We start from the raw sequence: 19,646 nt of genomic DNA on the forward strand, positions 1-19,646 counted from the left end.
TCGTCCATAGCTGCCGCGACCTATCCTGGTCGCCAACCAGTAGTACATCATGCCTCTCCGCCGCCAAGCGTGCCGCCCGCATCCGATCCAGATCCCGCATCTATTGCCACTGCCACTGCCACTGCCACTGCCGATGCGAATGCGCCGATACCTTTTTCGGCTCAACAAGATACCTACCGCGATGATATTCAAGAGATGCATTCAATGCCCTCGCCCCCTACCGTCTCCCCCTTTTACACCGGCGGCGACTCAAGTGAACATTGGCGATAATGATGATGTTCCCGACCTCTCTACCGGGCCTCTATCAGCTACGAATGGAGCCTCTGAACTCACCTCGGCCGTCCATCTAGCTTCTGCCAACTTGGGCAAAGCTACAGATACCTTTTCTATGAAACTCGATCGAACTCAAATACTAGAAAATACACAACGATCGCGCAACCAGGTAGAAGCTGTCGCGACTACTGACCCCGAACCTGCAGGCATAGACTTCTCGTCTCGAAATATGTCTTCCAGCTTGCGACACACTCAGGGTACTGTACAACCCAATGCCTACATTATGAATATCGCCCAGGCTAGTTCCGCTCTCTTCCAGAATCAGGGGCCCTCCATTGTAGCCCCCTCTGAGGTCTCCTTGCAGGCCTCGTTTACTCCTCAGGAAAGCGATGCTGTGACGACAAGCGGCGACCGCACATCGACTAGCGCCAGCCAAAAGTTAGAATCTTTTGCCAGGATAGAATTTGCCGATAGTGTTTTTCAGATGACTACTTACGCTGTCATTATTGGTCGCGATCAACGGGCTATGGATCAAGCCAGGAGGGATGAGAAGAGGGAATTGAGCTACAGACGCAAAGTGGAAGAGAATGCGAGAAATGGATTGCCTCCCCCGACGCCCCTCAATGTCGACCGCGGGAAGTTTAGTAAATCCTATGTGAGCGAAGAAGGTGGCATGCTAGGCCCTGAGTCGGATGGTGAAGATAATGTACGACCTGTGAAGAAGCGTCGCCCAAGTTCTGCGAATAGGTCTCATAACGGTGACGAAGACGCTCAAAGTGACCATGTCAAGTCCAACAGGCAATATGTTTCCCACACCCCCGGAGCCGCCGCTGTAGATTTAGGCACCTTACAACCGTCGCCCTCTCATATTCCATTCGTGGGTATTCATTCTCCCGGGCCGGATATCGCAAGTAAAACTCGCGGTATATCGAGACAACATCTTAAGATCGAATTTAATGAGAAAAGAGGCGTATTTGAGGCTGTTGCCCTACACAAGAATGGCTTTTTCTGCGATGACACACATTACGGTCTTGACGATCCAGTTACTCTCAGGAGCGGAGATCGACTTCAAATCAAAGACGTGGAGTTCACATTTGTCCTCAACGGTGTTCAACTGGGTAAGACAGGTGGCGAGGAGTATCATGAGGAAGAAACTTCGAGTAAACGTATGTCTATTGGAGGAAAAGAGATGAGCTTTGACTTTGAACATTCCGACCATGAGAACTTCCGGGACACAAGCGAAGAGCTATCAGAGATTGAGAATGTACCAACCCCTGTCGTTGGGTCTGACGAAGGTGATGTGGAAAGAGATGCCGAGGGTGACGGCGACGGCGACGGCGATGGCGATGGGGAGGGCGAAGGCGAAAATGACGGCGAAGACGAAGAAGGTGACGATCAAGGAGTTACGGAGCTACAATCTGACGAAGTAGACGAGTCGAATATTGGCATGATCAACTCTACTGAACTTCAGGACATGCATCAGTCTCAATTTATGAATTCTGATATGCCGAAGCGGCGTGGTCCAGGGCGACCGCCTAAAGATGGGATAATGTCAAAGAGGGAACGGCGACTGCTTAAGAAGCAGATGCAAGAAACCTCTAAGAAGACTATTCCCCAAGACCAGCAAGAACAAAACGAGAAGATTAAACGGCCGGTAGGGCGACCTAGGAAGAATCCTGCTACCGAGGATGGGGATAAGCCGGAGAAGAGAAAGTATAACAAACGAAGGCCAAAGGAAGAAGGCGAAGAAGGTTCCGATGCTGAGAGACGGGCAAGGGAAAAGAAAGAGAAGAAGGTCCGACCGAAGTCGCCGCCTTTGGAGCTCCGAAAGGAGGACTTCACCGAAGAGCAGCTACAGAAACCTACAAAGAATTATGGTGTTCTGATTGATGAGGCCTTAACAAATGGACCTCCAGATGGTCTAACTTTGAAACAGATCTACAAGAGAATCATGTCAAAATATCCATGGTTCTACTTCTCTGCTGAGACAAAAGGATGGGAAAGTAGTGTTCGGCATAATCTAATTGGGAATGAAGCCTTCAAGAAGGCCGAGGAAACCGGACTTTGGTCTCGTGTCCCCGGCGTTGAGCTTGATGCTGGAAAGAAGCGCAAAGCAAGCTCACCAGACCGACAGCTTGGATCAGCTCACCTTCACTCGCAGCTATCAGCACAGTATTACCAAAACGGTTCTTACTTACCCGCGGGCAACTACAATTACGGCCATAATGTATCACACTATACCAATGACACAAAGCAGATACCAACGGGATACCACCCTCCTACAAACCCACCTCCTCAGCCCCTTTCAGCACAATCTTCCCAACCAGTCGTCCAGCCAGTTTACTCGACGCAATCCCCTGCACCTGCACAATTGCCCCCCGGATATCTGGCTAGGCAATCTCATAACGCCCAGCAAAGTACTTACAGCTCGCCTTACGCGAAACCGGCCCCCCAAACTAATATTCCCGTCAAATCAGAAGCTCCTGCAGTACAAACCCCTCAGGCACTACCTGCAGCTCCAGTGCAACAACCCCTAGCGCAACCTCCCTCACAGCACCAGCAACCGCAACAGGTGTCGAGTATTCCTGAGAACACAGTCCGATCACCGCTATCACCAGAAATCGAGAGAGCCATTGCTCAGTTTAGGGGAAATATGTTAAACGTTATTTCGAAGCAGACACCCCATGCTGCACAAATTATTGACTCGGCTATATGTCGTGCGCGGGGGTTATCAGTCCAGACCAGTGTGCCTCCTGGGTTTGAATCAGTTGAAAAAACACTTTTTAACGCGGTACAAAATATGATTACCGAAATGCAAGCGAAGCGACAACAGCAGACAACTTCTGCTTCTCCCGCTCCCGCCTCAGCCTTAGCGAATGCTACGAAGTCAACGCCGACCCCGAGCGCGCCAACGCCAAGTCCAGCACCCGCGGCCACGCTCGAAGCCGAAATACAGCGCAGAATCAGGAACTTTAGGGGCACTATGGTTGTCGCTCTTAGGAAGAAGACAGACCAAGCAGAGGCTATCGTGGACTTGGCTATTAACCGAGCCCAAGGTTTGCCAAATACTGGACCGATTCAAGGCTGGGAGGAGGCAGACAGATTAATGGTTAAGTCTGTCACGCAGATAATTGCAGATGCGCGCAGGGCGCATAGCCTCCAGGTACAACCCCCGCCTTCAGGGGTAATTCAAGCTCCGCAACAAGTTCCGCGACAAGCTCCATCCGCATCACCGGCTCCAACTCAGCCCCCTACTCCCACAACGGGGACCATTCAAACAGGTAGTCAAGGAATAGCACCAAATATACCTTCACAAACTATCCCGGCAAACAGTACAAGGCCAACCCCATCAGTTACCCGCCCTGGTGTTTCAATCCAGCGTCCAACCCCAATGGGTATCTCGCGCCCAGGGGTAAACTCAATAAGTCGACCTTCTATTATCCGCAAGGAGTCAATAGGCACACCGAGTTTGCCAAGTCCAAGCGCACCGGCAGCGCCAATGCACAATGTTTCTAGTCCAGCGCTACCAAGCGCAGGCGTTGTTGATCAAATCGTGGGGCAAAAGCGACCACACGACGATGCGTTCAGCCATAGTCAAGGAACTGCCGACAGACCGGAGCCGGTTAAAGCCCCCACACCTAACATGTCTACTCCAGCACCACCTAGCGCAGGTGTCGTTGATCAAATCGGACAGAAGAGATTGCGAGAGGACGGGCCTATTAATAGCAACGGAGGTATCGGGCAACACGAGCAACATAGTAAAGTCGTCGCTCCTGTATCCACTCCTGCGCCAGTACCCGATATATGTAGTCCTGCACCACCCAGTGCAGGTGTAGTCGACCAAATCGCTGGTCAAAAGAGGAACTTGGACGAAGGGCCTGGGAGCACGGGCTCAGAGCAACCCGATGCTAAGAAGCCAGCCATCTCGTCGGTGTCAACCTGATATACAAAGTAGACAACTAGGTGTGACCGTTATACGGTCCCTTACTATTGACTTAGAGCGATGGTTGTACGATGGAAATGGATACCTGTTGGAAAGCTAGATCTCTTTGGCTTTAGCTTCCCCATTTCTCTACCCTTACACACCACTTCTTCTGAAACTACTCGACCCCTTTGCTCGATTTTTGGCATACTCGGACCCAAAACTCGCAGCGGCATGGACAGCAGGCAGAGAAGATAAAAACCAGTCTATACTAGGCAGATGAAGTCTCGAATGATTCATGAGATACGAACTCGACTATCAATATCATTGTCATATTCTCTTTCTTCTTCTTCTAGGAAGCGCAGTATAGATGGATGGGCACCAATACGGGATAAGGCGTTCATACTTACCTATTTATTTAATACTGGCGAGAATTCGATGTTGCAAAATGGAACAGACAGGTCGGCAAGCGTGCCAATACCCTGCATGGAGGAGGCTTCTATCTACAAGCAAGCAAGCATATTTTTTCTTCCCTTGTTTTTAGCGGGGACTACTAAGTTACCAACATCATTGCTACCTGTTATATCTATTCTATCTACTTATGTAGAAAAAAAACTGTCGGAAAGTCGAGTTTTCGATATTGGAAAGATACCTCCTAGGAAGGAGAAGAAAAGGGCGCAGGGTAGAGAGAGAGAGAGAGAGATAGGCGATACCATACTTGATGTATGTATAATCCACAGAACTACGGCGACGACGTAGGATTAGGAAGAGAAATATGGATGCAAGAAGTGGGATGAGGAAGTGGGAAAGCATTTGGATGGAGTGCGAATGCGAAGTGAGTCGAATAGAGTAGGAGGCATAATAATGCTAATCACTAGGAAGGTAGTCAGCCGAGGATAGCGAATCAATGATCTTTATTACTCCTAACCTGTCTAACTTAGGGTGAATACTATACCTAATATTCGTCAGCGAGGAACCTAGGATATGTGAGGGAGGATGTTTGGAAAGTCTTAGTGTATATATATGTTATGCCTAAAGACAAGTTATAACGGAGCAACAGAGCTAATATTAGCTCGTAGTGTCTACAATCAACATGCAAATCAAGTTCGATGAGAGGTACCTAATTCATCGCATTTATTTATAAGTATCCTACACACCTATTTTGGGCGCGTATGACCGTAGTAGATAGTCCTGCGGCATACACTACTGTTGAAGGTATCATGTATAATAAACGCCGGCCCTCGAGCCGCCGTATCTAGTATATTCCCCCTGTCCCGATGCTCCTACGTGGTTGAATCCGTTGAAGCTACCTAAATGCATAGAGTTCCCTGTCTAGCTAGTTGATATCTATTCGCACCGCATATACGCTAGTTCTTGTTTATAACGAATGTGTATAAGAATACACTGATGGCTGTCTAGCATCTAAAAGAGTCCATCAATCTCGCCTGTCTCGGTATCAACATCGACATTGAGGTATCCTGGGGCAGTGGGTAAACCAGGAATTGTCTGGATGTCAGCAGCAAGCGCATACCTATTCACACTTAGTTCATGATTTATACAGAGACATGCCAATAAGGTACTTACAGATATCCTGCACCTGCGGCCATCCTCACATCCCTAATTGGAACGGTGAAGCCAGTCGGTGCGCCCTTAAGATTCGGGTCATGGGAGAGTGAATATTGCGTCTTAGCGATGCAGATTGGGAGGTTTCCAAAGCCCTGTTTCGTGTATGTGTCGATCTTCTTTTGGGCAAGCTCGCTAAATTCAACAGCGGATGCGCCGTACATTTTCTGGCAGATACTCTCCATGCGTTGCTCGATAGTACCCTCATCCACATCATACAGTAGCTTGAAGTCCTTTGGCCTTTCAGAAGCGGCAATAACTCCCTTGGCAAGATCTACTCGCCCTTACCTCCTTCGGCCCAATGGTTTGCTAAGATGGCGTCCTCGGCACCAGCAGCAATAGCTTCCTCTCGTAGGGCAGCAATCTCAGCATCGGTGTCAGTAGCAAACTTATTTATAGCAACCACAACGGGGCAACCATAGGCCTTGGCATTTTCGATATGCTTCTTGAGATTCACGCAACCATTTCGGAGGATCTCGACATTCTCCTGCTTGTACACAGGGTCTAACGGCGCACCGGGAGCAATGGGTGGGCCACCACCATGCACCTTCAAGGCGCGAACCGTAGCAACTATGACAACTACGTCAGGTACTAGGCCAGAGGCCACGGCACTTGATGTTGAAAAATCGCTCGCCTCCCATAGTGAAGTCAAAACCAGCTTCAGTGACAGCGAATCCTGCCTTGGCGTTGTGATCCTCATCGGGCTCTGTACCTGCTAACTTGAGCGCCATCTTGTCGGCAAGGATAGAGCTATTCCCAATACTAATATTGGCAAAAGGACCGGCATGCACAAATACGGGAGTTCCCTCTAATGTTTGCATCAAGTTTGGCTTGATAGCGTCCTTCATGAGGGCCGTCAATGCACCGCCGGCTCCTATGTCATCACAAGTGACCGGATCTCCTGACCTCGACGTAGCGACGACCATTCGACCTAGTCTTTCTCGCATATCGCCAAGACTCGTGCTCATTGCTAGAATAGCCATACACTCGCTGGCAACAGAAATATCAAACCCGGTATCTCGTTTCTGCCCCTTTTCAGTCGGCGCAGTGCCAACAGTGACACCACGCAAGTGGCGATCATTTACATCTAGTACACGTCTCCAGGTGATAGTCTCCGGGTCGATGTCTAGTCTAGCGAACCGGTGGATCTCATCTTCGGTGAGCTCCTCAGGGTCAGTCTTGTCAATTCCTAGCTTCTTCAATCGGCGGAACATGACGGGTGCAAAAGTCCTCTTTCCGTTCTTTGCCGGTGTCAATCTTCGATAAAGGGGGCCATCCTTCTGCGTGTTCTCGTGGAATATACGAGTCTCGATAGCAGCGGCAAGAAGGTTGTTCGCTGCGGTGATGGCGTGGATATCACCAGTTAAGTGCAAGTTAAATTCATCCATGGGTATGACTTGACTGTACCCACCGCCAGCTGCACCGCCCTTGATACCAAAGGTAGGACCTTGACTTGGCTGTCGGACATTGGCAAAGGTAATTCGACCTAAATGCGCACCTAGTGCTTGGGCCAAGCCCATAGTCGTGGTGGACTTCCCTTCACCTAACGGCGTGGGAGTGATACCTGTAACTACGACGTATCGACCATTTTGACGGTGTTCCAGACGCTTTAAAAGGGTGAGGTCCACCTTGGCCTTATATGCGCCATAGGGTTCCAACTCATGATGCGCAATACCAATCTCTTCTGCGACTCGCGTGATGGGTTTCGGTGGTTGTGACCTTGAAACCTCGATATCAGAGGGGACTGGAGTACGCAGGTTGAGAGGAAGCGGGACGATACGCCTCTGCTTTTGTCGATCGAAATACATGGTGGTTGCATTAACAACATTTTGCAATAGCATAGCAACCGTCATAGGCCCTACACCACCCGGAACTGGTGTGATATAGGAAGCAACCTGGGAAGCCGACTCAAATTCTACATCACCTACCAGCCGTTGGCCTGACTTCTTAGATGCGTCAGGGATGTAGTTGGTTCCTACATCGATAACCACGGCACCTTGTTTGAGCCATTCTCCCTTTACGAAGGCCGGCTGGCCAATAGCGGCAACGACGATATCTGCCTTCTTTAATTTCTCCTCGATGCCTTTAGTTTTGGAATGGCAGACAGTGACGGTTGCGTCGGCGTTCTCAACAAGTAACTGACCGGGCTACCGACAATATCGCTTCGGCCAAGAACCACAGCATCCTTTCCTTTCAGGTCTACACCAGCTTCCTCTAAGAGGACCATGACTCCCTTTGGAGTGCAGGGGATAAAGAATGGGTGGCCACCTTTCTTGGCGAGCTCGCCAATGTTTGTGGTACCGAAACCATCGACATCTTTTTCATCTGCGACGGCGGAAGTAATGGTGTACTCATCGACATGCTTGGGCAGGGGCAGCTGAACAAGGACGCCGGACACGGTAGAGTCATTATTTAGGACGTGTAGCTGCGCCAAGAGCTCGGCCTCGGTAATATCCTCAGGGAAATGCAGGAGATCGCAGGTAATATTGGCCTTTTATGAGTCACAATAGTTAGGTTAGGGGTATTAGATGTGGGACATTATGCTAAAAATTCGAATTCCTACCTCTCGAGCGGCCTTAAGCTTCATACGAACATAAGTTGCTGGTGAGAGAATTAGCTGCGGCACAGGTTGCTTACGGTGGTTGAGTCAGAGAACCCGAATTAAGACATACAAGAATCAGATCGATCACCGACTATACGAGGTAACAAAGTTAGTACCTATTATATCCGAATTATAGAAGTACGGAGTATGGAGTATTATGGGGTTATAATAATTACAAACCTTGGATGATCTTGAGACATGGCTGATATTTAGGGTTGGACTTTTGCTTTTCGACTATCTCAGCAGCCAGTCTCTCGCGGATCTTCTTCGCGATGGCAGTGCCATCTAACCTAATAGCAGTCATAGTGGGGTAGCTCGTTGAAAAATGTCTATTAGAGGCACGCGACAAATGCGACAATGAGACAAGTGACCAATGCCGTTGCACCGTTTCTATTGAGGGATAATAGGTAGATGAGCCTGTTCTTGTGCAACACAGCTGATACAACCCTCGACGGGTATTTGCAGACGTGGTGAGTCGGGCACGTTGTTGAGAGTAAGCTGAAATCCGGGGAGCGAAATATGAACGATTCGCTTGGACCGGGATCGCAAACGGAAGCTCGCAACTGTTATTAGACAAGCAATTTGACAAGCTGCAGGCTTTTCGAGACCCGCAAAGCGGAGTATTAGTCGGCCAGGTTACAACGAATCTAGTGGTAACGCGTGTGACCGGCCGAAGTATGAATTGTACGGATGGATTTGAAAGAGGATGAAAATTGTGGTGGCATCGACTGATGCTTGCAATGGCTAGAGTCATAGCTGCTAGTTCCAAAGCTAGCACGCTATACGATAAGGTTTGCTGCTAGGTATTGTATTATACAATTACTACAATGCCAGTGTCAGTAATCTAGAAGGATTTGAAGGAACAGTCATAGAATCGAATATTGTTAATGTCCGCAACATCGAGTTTGAAAAAAAAAAAAAATACAGTCAGGTAAATAAACCATAATAGAAATAAAACGAAGATTATCTATAAAATAGATAATATGATATATTCGAAATAAAATAGAAGTAGTAGGATAAAGCTTCCATCTTCTATAAATTCATGTTCATGTTGCGTAAATATGTATGATAGGTTATTTTTATGGCTCATCAGAAATTTTCTTGTTTAGCGAGAAGTTCATTTTCCCTCTTCCAAGCTCCAAAACTTAAAAAATATTTCTTTATCTGAGATGACTCAAACGTTGTCCTGATCGCGTAGTCTAACCTGTTTCTCATACGGAAGCAGCAATCCACTGAACCTGATATTCTGCTCATCTAATTCTTATTGCAACATGGGAAGGTGCTTGGTAGACAGGTACATCTATATGCATAGATGAGATTAAATTTAGGTACATGATAGACTTGTCAGGGTTAGGCGAGGTACTTACTAGGATAGTACTGTGTTATAAATTATGATTGGCTACCATAAACCTCAAGCCTTTGTATAGCCTTTCACGTGATGATGAGTAACGTTGGTGGGGTCCAGATGCTGATAGGTTATCAGAAAATCCGCGAAATCTTGCCCCACGCACAAATCATTCAAAAACTCCATACAACCAACCTCAAGATTGGTGACGAGATATAGACCAGAACACCGCCAATATGAGACCTATTCTGTTGTCAGGCCACGTAAGAGAGAACACTTTTCCTGATATCATAGATAATATAATCTAACAGTTTTTTATAGGAAAGGGCCTTGACCCAAATTAGGTATGCTTCTCATATGTTTCTCTCAGCATAAAAAGAACCTTGCCCCGCGACAAGTTCGTTAGACTAACTAAATCATTTTTCCCCTCTACAGATATAATCCCGATGGCGACCTACTATTCTCCGTATCAAAGGACCAGCAGATCTGCGTGTGGTTTTCGCATAATGGCGAGCGGTTAGGTACATATAAGGGTCACCAGGGTGCTATCTGGACCGTAGATGTAGACCCAACATCGACCTTCATCGCAAGCGGTAGCGCCGACAACACCATCCGCCTGTGGGAAATTAAGACCGGCCGTTGCCTAAAGACTTGGGAATTCCCCACTGCTGTCAAGCGCGTTGAGTTCAGCGATGATGGCCGCCAGCTGCTGGGTGTCACTGAGAAGCGCATGGGTCATCTCGGAACTATTGTGGTTCTAGATGTCGTGTTGGAAGTTGATGCCGAGCAGAGCGACGAGCGCGTCTTGACCATCGTGTGCGATGAGAGCAAAGCTACCGTTGCCGGCTGGAGTTACCTGAACAAGTACATCATCGCAGGACATGAGGATGGTTCCGTATCGCAGTACGACGCTAAGGTAAGCCGCGAAGCCAGCTATTATATGTAAAGAGATGGATGATGAGATCTAACAAATGCTATCTTGACAGACTGGAGAGCTACTCGATAATGTCCCCATCCACGAGCTCAATATGCAAGTAACAGACCTCCAATGGTCGCCCGACCGCACCTACTTCATCACAGCCTCCAAGGACAAGACCGCCCGACTGATAGCCGCGCGCGACCTCGAACCCCTGAAGACCTACGTGACGGACACCCCCCTTAACAGCGCATGCATTACTCCGAATAAGGACTACGTTATCCTGGGTGGTGGGCAGGCCGCTATGGACGTCACCACGACCGCAGCTCGCCAAGGAAAGTTCGAAGCGCGCTTCTACCACAAAGTTTTCGAGGATGAGATCGGTCGTGTAAGGGGCCATTTCGGACCTTTGGTACGTTTAAAATTTTCCCCAGCCTAGAGTACTCATAACCCACGTCTAACAACGCAACAGAACACCGTGGCAGCGGACCCCACAGGCAAGGGCTATGCCAGCGGCGGAGAAGACGGTTATGTGCGTATCCACCACTTCGATAAGGGATACTTCGACTTCCGGTACGAGGTCGAGCGCGAGCGTGACAACAGGCTATAATAAGAACACGCGCGTAGCGTATAACTCTTCTAGCCCCCGCCTATTCTTCCTCCCCGAATCATCCCGCCATTCCATCGTGGCGTATATACGTACACGCGTTGGTCGTCGCTACGAGGTAGAAAGCGGTAGAAAGCGGGAGGAAGGGAGGGATGGAAGATATCCGGCGTTGTGTCCTCGTTTTTATTATTCCGCGTTCTCCTAGCCAGAACTTGCATCTATCCACCCATCCATCCATCCGGGAAAGGCTTCGGCGTTTGAGGGTTTTATCCGACAATTTTTGTTCGTCACTTAGGTAGGAAAGAGAAAAATAAATGAGAGCTCCGGATTAGGTATAGGGAGGCAGGGAAGTAGCTCGAGGCTTCTAATCAATATACTTGATTAAGACACAATATTGCTTTTGATTATTAGTCTAGCGTAGCGAGGTGGTCACCATCCTAAAATGACAAAATTGAATTATGTGTAGGAATGGGGCAACTTGTCAGTAACAACACTGCAAGCGGTTCGCAATATCACATAAGGACTAGCTACGTAGGTGCACAAGGCAAACTTCTCGAAAAGCACATTCATAGCTATGTCGTAGCTCGTTCTTTACATTGGAAGTGCAACATGATGCTATCTCTGTCCATGCTTGACCGCCGCTGTTAAGCTTTGGTAAAAATACCCCCTAGACTCTCATTTTTGCCAGACCCTATATCGGGAACTAGACGGCATTTAGACTATCTATCGAGACAGCTCAACTTTGTGGACTCTATCGTCCTGTGGCAAAAGCAACCAATAAAAACGCCTGTACACTTACTCCTCCTGCCAATTCCATAGTCCGATGATGCCATTGTGAGAACAAGGTCTACGCAAGAAGTGCCAACTCAGACCGAAGGGAAATTTAGTGCGGACCAAAAAACATCTTGTCCGCTCCTTTATTAATCAGCGACAGCCGCTTACTTCTTCTTTCCCTTGGCCTTGGACTTGGCCGCGGGTGTTGAGTTGGTAGAAGCCACACTGGACGCGCGAGTGGATGGCGTAGCAGAAGTAGTCTTACTGCCGCCGCCTTTAACGTTGTCGAGGGCTTTGTTCTGCTTCTGTGTTAGTAGCTGGTTCAAATTAAGTTGGTTAACAATTGATAATTGATTAACAACATACCTTGACACCGGTCTTTGACTTCTTCTTGGCGGGGGCCATTCCAAGGATGCTGTCCTCATCATTCTCCTCGTCATCGGGCTCTCTCTTTCCCTTGCCGTTGGCCCCATTTGTCTTGATCGGGTGTGCATCCTCGAACTCCTTCACAATCGTAGTGAGCAGTGTAGTACAACGGCGGCTGATCTCGATAGGCGTCCTGCTAAGAAAGAACCAATCGAATCGGAACAGAGGACTTTCTCTAATCTCATCTCGAATTCGCTCATAGATACCCTCAGAATCGATACCATATCGATCCAGCATCACTAGAAGGAATCTGTCCTCTTCCTCGGTGTAGACCTTCTTGTTCGTCGTAGACACGGAATAATTAATCTTCATCTGCTGGAGTGGAACTCGATATAATTGCATCTTCTTCCTAAGCATCTTGCGCTGATGCTCCGTCTTGCGCATACGCTCCTCTCCAGATTCGATCACCTGCAAGTACTTGTTATAATCCGCGATTTCGGTATATCGTTGCCAGAAGACCTTGGCGTAAGCCTTAACTTCAGGGGCAGTCTTGCTGTCAACTTCTTCCGCAATTCGTTCATAGTCATGGCGTCCGTAGCGGCCAGAGCCATTGATAAACTGTTGGAAGTCACGCTTGTTCCATTCGCCGAAACCTTGAAGCGATAGTGTCTGCTTCTCTTCCTGTTCCTCCTCAGTGAGGGCAGTAGCGTTATCAATCTCCTGTTGATCCAAGGCACGTTCAGCTTCTCGTTCCGATAGATTATCTTCGTCGCCGTCAGGTAAGGGGACCTTGTACCCAATTTCTTTACGATAAAACGCGGTTTCTCGATCCTGGAGGTCACGGAGTCGTGGGGGGTAGAACTGGTAATCATGGACTGCGACCTGCTTTGGCGCTCGGGGAGCTTTAGGCTTAGCTTCTGCCTTGCTAGTACCATAGATGGCCTGCCTGTAGAACTTATCGACGGAATAGGATTGCTCCTTGCGTTCCCGCTTTGCGGGGTTGATCCAATTCACGCCAATGTCCTTCTTCTTCCCGAACACTTCGCCATTCCATTCATAGGCTGACTCCGAAGAGAATTTCTGTAGGTCATCAATACCAAGCTTCTCATACTTGGCATTGAGTTCTTTGGTGCGGTTCTCGCCCTTGGTCAAGATCTCATCAATATCCTCGTCGTTAAGCTCTGTACCCTTAGCAGCTATTCCCGTAGCTCCCTTTTGCTGGAAAACTTTCTCTGCACCATGCTGAATCATATCGAGGAGCTCATCTTTAGCTGCTGGACCCTTGGCTCCAGGATGAGCACGTCCTTGCTGAATAACCAATTGGTCAAGGCGGAGCTTCTGCGCTGCTCGCTCGAGAACTTTCTCTTCAATAGCGTTCTCCGTGACAAACCTGTAAACAACTACTTGCTTTGTTTGTCCAATTCTGTGGGCACGATCCATAGCTTGCAGATCAGCCTGGGGGTTCCAATCGCTATCATAGAGAATAACGATATCGGCACTCGTCAGATTGATTCCAAGACCGCCAGCTCGAGTCGTGAGGAGGAAAATGAACTTCTCTGAGTCCGGTTTGTTGTAGTCATCGATTGCTGCAATACGATCTTCGTGAGCAGTACCTCCATCGATTCGGCAGTACTTGTAATCACGGAATACACAGTAGTCCTCAAGAATATCTAAAAGACGACTCATCTGTGAGAAGATAAGAACGCGACTGCCCTGTTTCTGTAGTCTTCGCAAGAGCCTGTCGAGTAGAGCCATCTTGCCCGAATTGTATACTAGATGCTCGTCGGTCGTATAAGGCGGGCCAGGCTCAGCTCCCTCAAAAAGATAGGGATGATTGCAACACTTTCTTAGCTGCATGACAATATTAAGTAGTCGAGTCTTAGATTCCCGCTTGCCACCGGCGCCATTGACAGCATCGATATCCTTTTCTAAGATTTTCTGGTACCATTTCACTTGCATTTCCGACATGCCGAGATAGAGATTGATCTCCTTCTTCGGCAACAAGCTTTTCTCGACATCCGCCTTAACTCGACGTAGGAGGAAGGGCCGTAGGACCTTGTGAAGTTGCTCAACTACCACTTCCGAATCTGCATCTTGTCCGGAGAACCATTGGTCAAAAGCTTCACTGTCACCAAAGACGTCAGGTAACAAGAAGTTTAGAAGCGCCCAAAGCTCGTGAAGGTTGTTTTGAAGGGGCGTTCCAGTAATAAGAAGTCGGTTTCGAGAGTTGAATAAACGGATGACTTGGGAAAGAGACGACTCTTCGTTCTTGATGCGATGGGCTTCGTCGATGATAATGTACTCCCAGGCGAATTTCTTCAAATGCGCTTTCTCACGAAGAATCATCTCGTAACTCGTGATACAGACATCAAACTTCTCGTCAATTAAGCGTTCGTTAATCAGGTTATGTCGCTCTTCTTTAGCACCTTGTAAGACCAGGACATTGACTTCGGGTGTCCATTTGGCGAACTCGCGCTTCCAGTTATCGAGAGTAGACTTGGGTACTATGACCAGGTGAGGACCTTTGGTATCCATGATATGACGAAGGTATCCTAGGAAGGAAATGGTTTGGAGTGTCTTGCCCAAACCCATCTCGTCCGCAAGAATACCCGAGATTCCGTTCTCATGCAGAGAAATGAGCCAATTCAACCCAGCAATTTGATAGTCTCTCATTAGGCCCTGAATGAAAGCTGGCGATTCACGGAACACAGTTTCTGCCGATCCACCTTGTCTTTCATCTTTCAGTAGCTCTTCATCTTCCTCAGCTTCTGTACGACGGGCTCGACCGGTCTCTGCACCACCCTGACGAATACCTTTCTTCTTTATTTTATCGGCTTCTTCGTTCTGACGATCGATCTCGTGAATAATGTCGCGGATTTTGGGGTTAGGGTTTGTTTCGATGAAATGTCGGAAGAGGTCGGTCAATCCTAACAAGTAACGAAATCTTCGGATGCTGTCATCCTCCTATTGTGTTGTAATTAGCGAAGTGATTAGGAATTACTACTATCTTAATTAATACGTTCAGATTGATTCATACCTTAGACTCGCCTAACAAGTCATGTTTCTTGCCAAATATGCTTCTTCGAAGCTGATTGACTTCTGAGCGCTTCTTACGCCCGTCGGCAATCTGATCACCGGCAACACTACTTGCAGTGGTGTTGGGATTGGTATCTGTGTCAGTCTGATCTGGTGTTTCATCAACATCCTATAGGCTAGTTAGTATCGGCGCTGACGACGGATGATAAGTAGCAGCCTAATAGAGTAGCTGGAATATTATTGGAATTTTATAGACTTGAAACTCACCATTTCCCCAGCATGATTAGACACAGGCTCTTGCGCATCAGACATTGACGCGTCTGTATCGGCAGCACTGGCCCGAGGGCGAGGCGGAGCCATATTGGGAGATGTGTCGCGATAAGTGCTCTACGCGACTGCGACGCGACAAATTAAGATGACGCCTGGTGTTAAAGTGAAACTAATGTTATAAAGCAGCGTAGCTCAAGTCTGCTAAATCCTTTGATATGTGGGCTTTCAAAGTATAGCCTCGGCGATAAAGCAGCCAGAGACAAGGCCAAATATACTTGAGGCTGGATTGGAGTTGAAAAGATTGTGTGAATGTAGTGAAGGTTTGAAAAGAGCCGTCAAATAGAAATTAGATCACAGGCAAGAGTATCTTCTTGTTAAAAGTGGGTCAATAGTGGGGCGACGATACCTAAGCTTCGACAAATTGATTTTTAAGGTAGCCGCAACGGACAAGGATGAACTTAGGTAGGTACTCTTTGTAGGGACAACTTCTTGGGTAAATTTACAATCTTTTCCCGGATCTTTTTGTAGTAAATTTCCTATTATGTAGTATCAATTGTAGTAGGAACGATTACGAAAAGAGTTTGCAATTCATAAGGAGTAGCTTAGGGACATAAGTATCAAACTTACCTTGAGGACAATATGGAATCTACATGAAAGTATTCCTCCAACCCCACGGATACTTCACCCCACAACTTTTCAATATGTAATATCATCTATGCACTTATATGCTATTATGTACTTAAACATAGGATGTAATAACCTATCTTACCTATCCTCTAGTTAAATATTTTCGTAATATTGATTGGTTGGGTTCCTGACGGGCCGGTGCCATTTTCAGACAGCAACTGGTGCAGTACCCGGGGGTTTGCCTGCAAAAAATATCAGTATGTTAGTAGGTACATTTTTCCAATCCACCTCCGGACATGCTTATATAAGATCACATACAAGGTAAGCTCGTACCTACATGTACGTGATAGGTAGGTCCACTACGTACTTAATTAGAGTACATACATGTAGGTGTTACAAAACTACATGACCTACCTAACATCTTAGGTCACATATGTATCTAATGTAGGTAACCTTACGTAAATTAGGTCATGTAGTTCTTTTAAATGTCTAGGAGGGAGTCAGCCAGTCCTAAGATCCATGCTTTTATTAACTTAGCCTGTTCGTCATCAATCCGGAATCATCTGACACAAAGGTTCTAAGGCTCTAAGGCTTAAGGAATAAGGACCCAACAACAACAACAACGAACTGCACATGATAACCGTAACACGTAGCATCTCAAATTTCACAAACTTGCTGTCTTTAATATACCAATATACGCCTATCATCTTTGCTACAAATATTCTACTCGTCTATTTCATTGTTTTATTGCTCTAATAAGGTCATCACAAGTCGTCAAGTCGTCAAAGTCAGTCCAGGCAATACGACGTAACCTGCATCTTTCATTTGTTGCCGGCTTCGACCCACAAACTAATCCACACCCCCACCAAACCCAACGAAGAAAAAGACCAAGACCAAGCAAGATCTAACTTGAGTCCTTTTGACTACTATCCCATTCCACCGCTATACTTTTGCTAGAATCAACGCCGACTTCCTTTTGCTCGAGCACATCTACATCAAACCGTCCGACCGGCCGATCAGCCATACATCATAATTCTATAATGGACGCATTGAGGGGGTCTTCGCCAGCCAAGAACGGGGCGGGTTGCGAGTCACCCGAACAACTACTCGATTCCTTCAAAGCCGCAGCATTATCCGTTACAAAGCTCTATAAAACCTCGGTCGCCGCTCAGACAAAAGCCCGGGCCGATGGATACCAAGATTGCTTGGATGACCTCCTAGCCTTTCTCGATAAATCGAACATTGGTGTCAGCGACGGCGAAGGGTGGTTAATCCGGAAGTGGGCAACTGAGCGCCTGGACGGACGAGACATATCGCCCCAAACGGTGGAGAGCGAAGACGAAGTAGAAAAGCCCGAACCAGCATCATCGCCCGAAATCCACCATTCCGGTAACCAAACGCATCTGTCCGCGATGCGGAACGAACCCCACCTGCAACCAGAGTCCATCCCCGCGTCTGCCCATCAGTCAACCGTCAATTCTCCTGCGGGGGAACAGCAAATGATTTCCGTTCCGACTCAGGACAGTTTCACCTTTCGGGCGTCACACCCATATCCTCAAGAACCATACCTAAATTTGGAGAACCTAGACCTCTCAGATTCTACCCGGACGAATGACGGCGCTAGCCCGGGATCTTCCGCCGTCCCCATCGCTCACCCGACTCGCTCGCGCACCAACAAGCGAGGTCCCAGGCCGAGGCCTACGAATCACCTCGGAAAGGGAGCTGGTCAGAAGCGAACGATCAACTTCGCCGAGCTATTCAACGTGGGCGACATACCATTCGGAAAAGACATGTTCGGAAGGGAAGGGAAGAGGAGTCGGCATAATTAATCAAGAACATCCACCACACATTTCTTGATATGCCTACTTCACTCCTCTTACTCCTCGGATAGGGATACGAGATACGCAGCACAGCAGCTACGACGCTTGACGAAGTTAATGGGGTTCAAATTAGGATTGGAAGGGAGGGGGGCATTGCATGGTAGCACTGGCAAGCATTTTGAGGCGTTGAGTACTATGACACCGGTTCGTTGTTGTCCTGAGAGGGCGTCCTGGAACTTTTGCTACTTGCTTTCCTATAGACCAAGGTCAATCAATATAAAACCCATTGTTCGAATCTCACGATTCCGTCGTATCCGCGATAATTTCTCCTCGTGGATAATCAATGGGCTTTAGGTCAAGTCCAATGTATTTCTAGTCACTTGGATGAGCAATAGCAGTGCGATGGGGTTTATATATATAGATAACTAGATTATTTGTCCAATGTGGTAAACACTAGAAGCATTCACGTGTAATCAAGAGTCCCTATTTCTCCGGCATTCATGTTTGATATGACAATCACTAGTTAATGATAATAACACGCTCGTTCAGTCCGAGATTATCACTGGCAGCTGGTAGTTTTCTTCTACTTATTTAACGGAAAGTGGCGGGAAATTAAGTCTAATTAAGCTCAATAATACAAGTATACTCCCCGATCCGTCCCGGGAGTCTAACCTCGAAAACCGGCGTCCTTAAGCGTAGTTAAAAGTATTACCGATGGTACTCTCAGACACTTCTGTGCGTAGAAATGGAAGCCGCCTTACCCGGAAGATCTAACCATAATTAGATCGTTTGAACTCAGTGGCTTAGCTCTAGCTCAAACATTGTGTTGTTAGTAGTCACTACAACGGTAAATTTCTAGCATATTGTTGCCATCGTTCTGTCTAGCCTCTATCAGCTTATACGAGTACTCACTTGGTTTAGGCACCTAATTTATATACTCTCTTTTGCTACTCATTACTCATTCACCCTACATTTTTTAGTTACAGACTAGTAATGATACCGATGTTTCAATACCCTTTAATAAATACGAATACCTTAAGATAGAAAATAGCTATGACGAGACGTGTAATTGATCAACGTTGCTGCTTTGGTAGGATGTGTATCTCAACTCATAATAATCAATACTAGCTCAATAATGTGACCAGAATACACAGCGCATAACATAACTGCAAGTACTCTACCCCCCCCCTCCCATTTATCCTGGCCGGGGATAGCACGTTCAGTCTTCACATCTTCTAATACATACTCAGCTGCAGGCCCCAAAAAAATAAACATATCAAATAGGTTAGTCTACGATGTAATCCAATAGCTAGCCGTTACCAGAATATCTGTAGGCAGTCTAACTATGGAACGAATAACAAGACCACAGCACATAAAAAGTAGCAAGGCTCTATTACTACAAGATTTATTAAATGCCCAATGACCTATTTACACATAAACCCAAAGCAAACCGTACCCGCGGCAC

At 47.3% G+C, this 19,646-nt stretch overlaps 5 protein-coding genes across 6 annotated transcripts; 3 read left to right on the forward strand and 2 right to left on the reverse strand.

The window, feature by feature from the left end:
• Positions 1-181: 181 nt before the first annotated feature.
• GL218_05592 (putative forkhead domain-containing protein) lies at positions 182-4,216 on the forward strand (the record flags this gene model as incomplete). The annotated part of the gene is made up of 1 exon (XM_033582265.1): positions 182-4,216. One exon carries the CDS (start codon positions 182-184, stop codon positions 4,214-4,216), a length of 4,035 nt encoding a protein of 1,344 aa, XP_033434582.1.
• A 1,401-nt stretch (positions 4,217-5,617) lies between these two features.
• GL218_05593 (C-1-tetrahydrofolate synthase, cytoplasmic) lies at positions 5,618-8,724 on the reverse strand (the record flags this gene model as incomplete). Of its 2 annotated transcripts, XM_033582266.1 has the most annotated exons (8): positions 5,618-5,726; positions 5,780-6,058; positions 6,097-6,388; positions 6,426-7,893; positions 7,962-8,309; positions 8,382-8,419; positions 8,491-8,511; positions 8,601-8,724. In XM_033582266.1, 8 exons carry the CDS (start codon positions 8,722-8,724, stop codon positions 5,618-5,620), a joined length of 2,679 nt encoding a protein of 892 aa, XP_033434581.1. The 2 variants fall into 2 exon arrangements, with proteins under 2 accessions (XP_033434581.1, XP_033434580.1); XM_033582267.1 differs by lacking the exon at positions 8,491-8,511.
• Positions 8,725-10,001: 1,277 nt separating this feature from the next.
• Positions 10,002-11,291, forward strand: GL218_05594 (Eukaryotic translation initiation factor 3 subunit I; the record flags this gene model as incomplete). The annotated part of the gene is made up of 5 exons (XM_033582268.1): positions 10,002-10,028; positions 10,087-10,109; positions 10,201-10,681; positions 10,752-11,093; positions 11,154-11,291. 5 exons carry the CDS (start codon positions 10,002-10,004, stop codon positions 11,289-11,291), a joined length of 1,011 nt encoding a protein of 336 aa, XP_033434584.1.
• A 935-nt stretch (positions 11,292-12,226) lies between these two features.
• On the reverse strand, positions 12,227-15,824 carry GL218_05595 (ISWI chromatin-remodeling complex ATPase ISW2; the record flags this gene model as incomplete). Its single annotated transcript, XM_033582269.1, has 4 exons — positions 12,227-12,361; positions 12,429-15,392; positions 15,466-15,633; positions 15,732-15,824. 4 exons carry the CDS (start codon positions 15,822-15,824, stop codon positions 12,227-12,229), a joined length of 3,360 nt encoding a protein of 1,119 aa, XP_033434583.1.
• A 1,577-nt stretch (positions 15,825-17,401) lies between these two features.
• On the forward strand, positions 17,402-18,190 carry GL218_05596 (uncharacterized protein; the record flags this gene model as incomplete). The annotated part of the gene is made up of 1 exon (XM_033582270.1): positions 17,402-18,190. One exon carries the CDS (start codon positions 17,402-17,404, stop codon positions 18,188-18,190), a length of 789 nt encoding a protein of 262 aa, XP_033434586.1.
• Between the last annotated feature and the right edge of the window lie 1,456 nt (positions 18,191-19,646).

The sequence above is a fragment of the Daldinia childiae genome (genome assembly GCF_008694065.1).
Source record: "Daldinia childiae strain JS-1345 chromosome Unknown Scaffold5, whole genome shotgun sequence".
Taxonomy (NCBI): Eukaryota; Fungi; Ascomycota; class Sordariomycetes; order Xylariales; family Hypoxylaceae; genus Daldinia; species Daldinia childiae.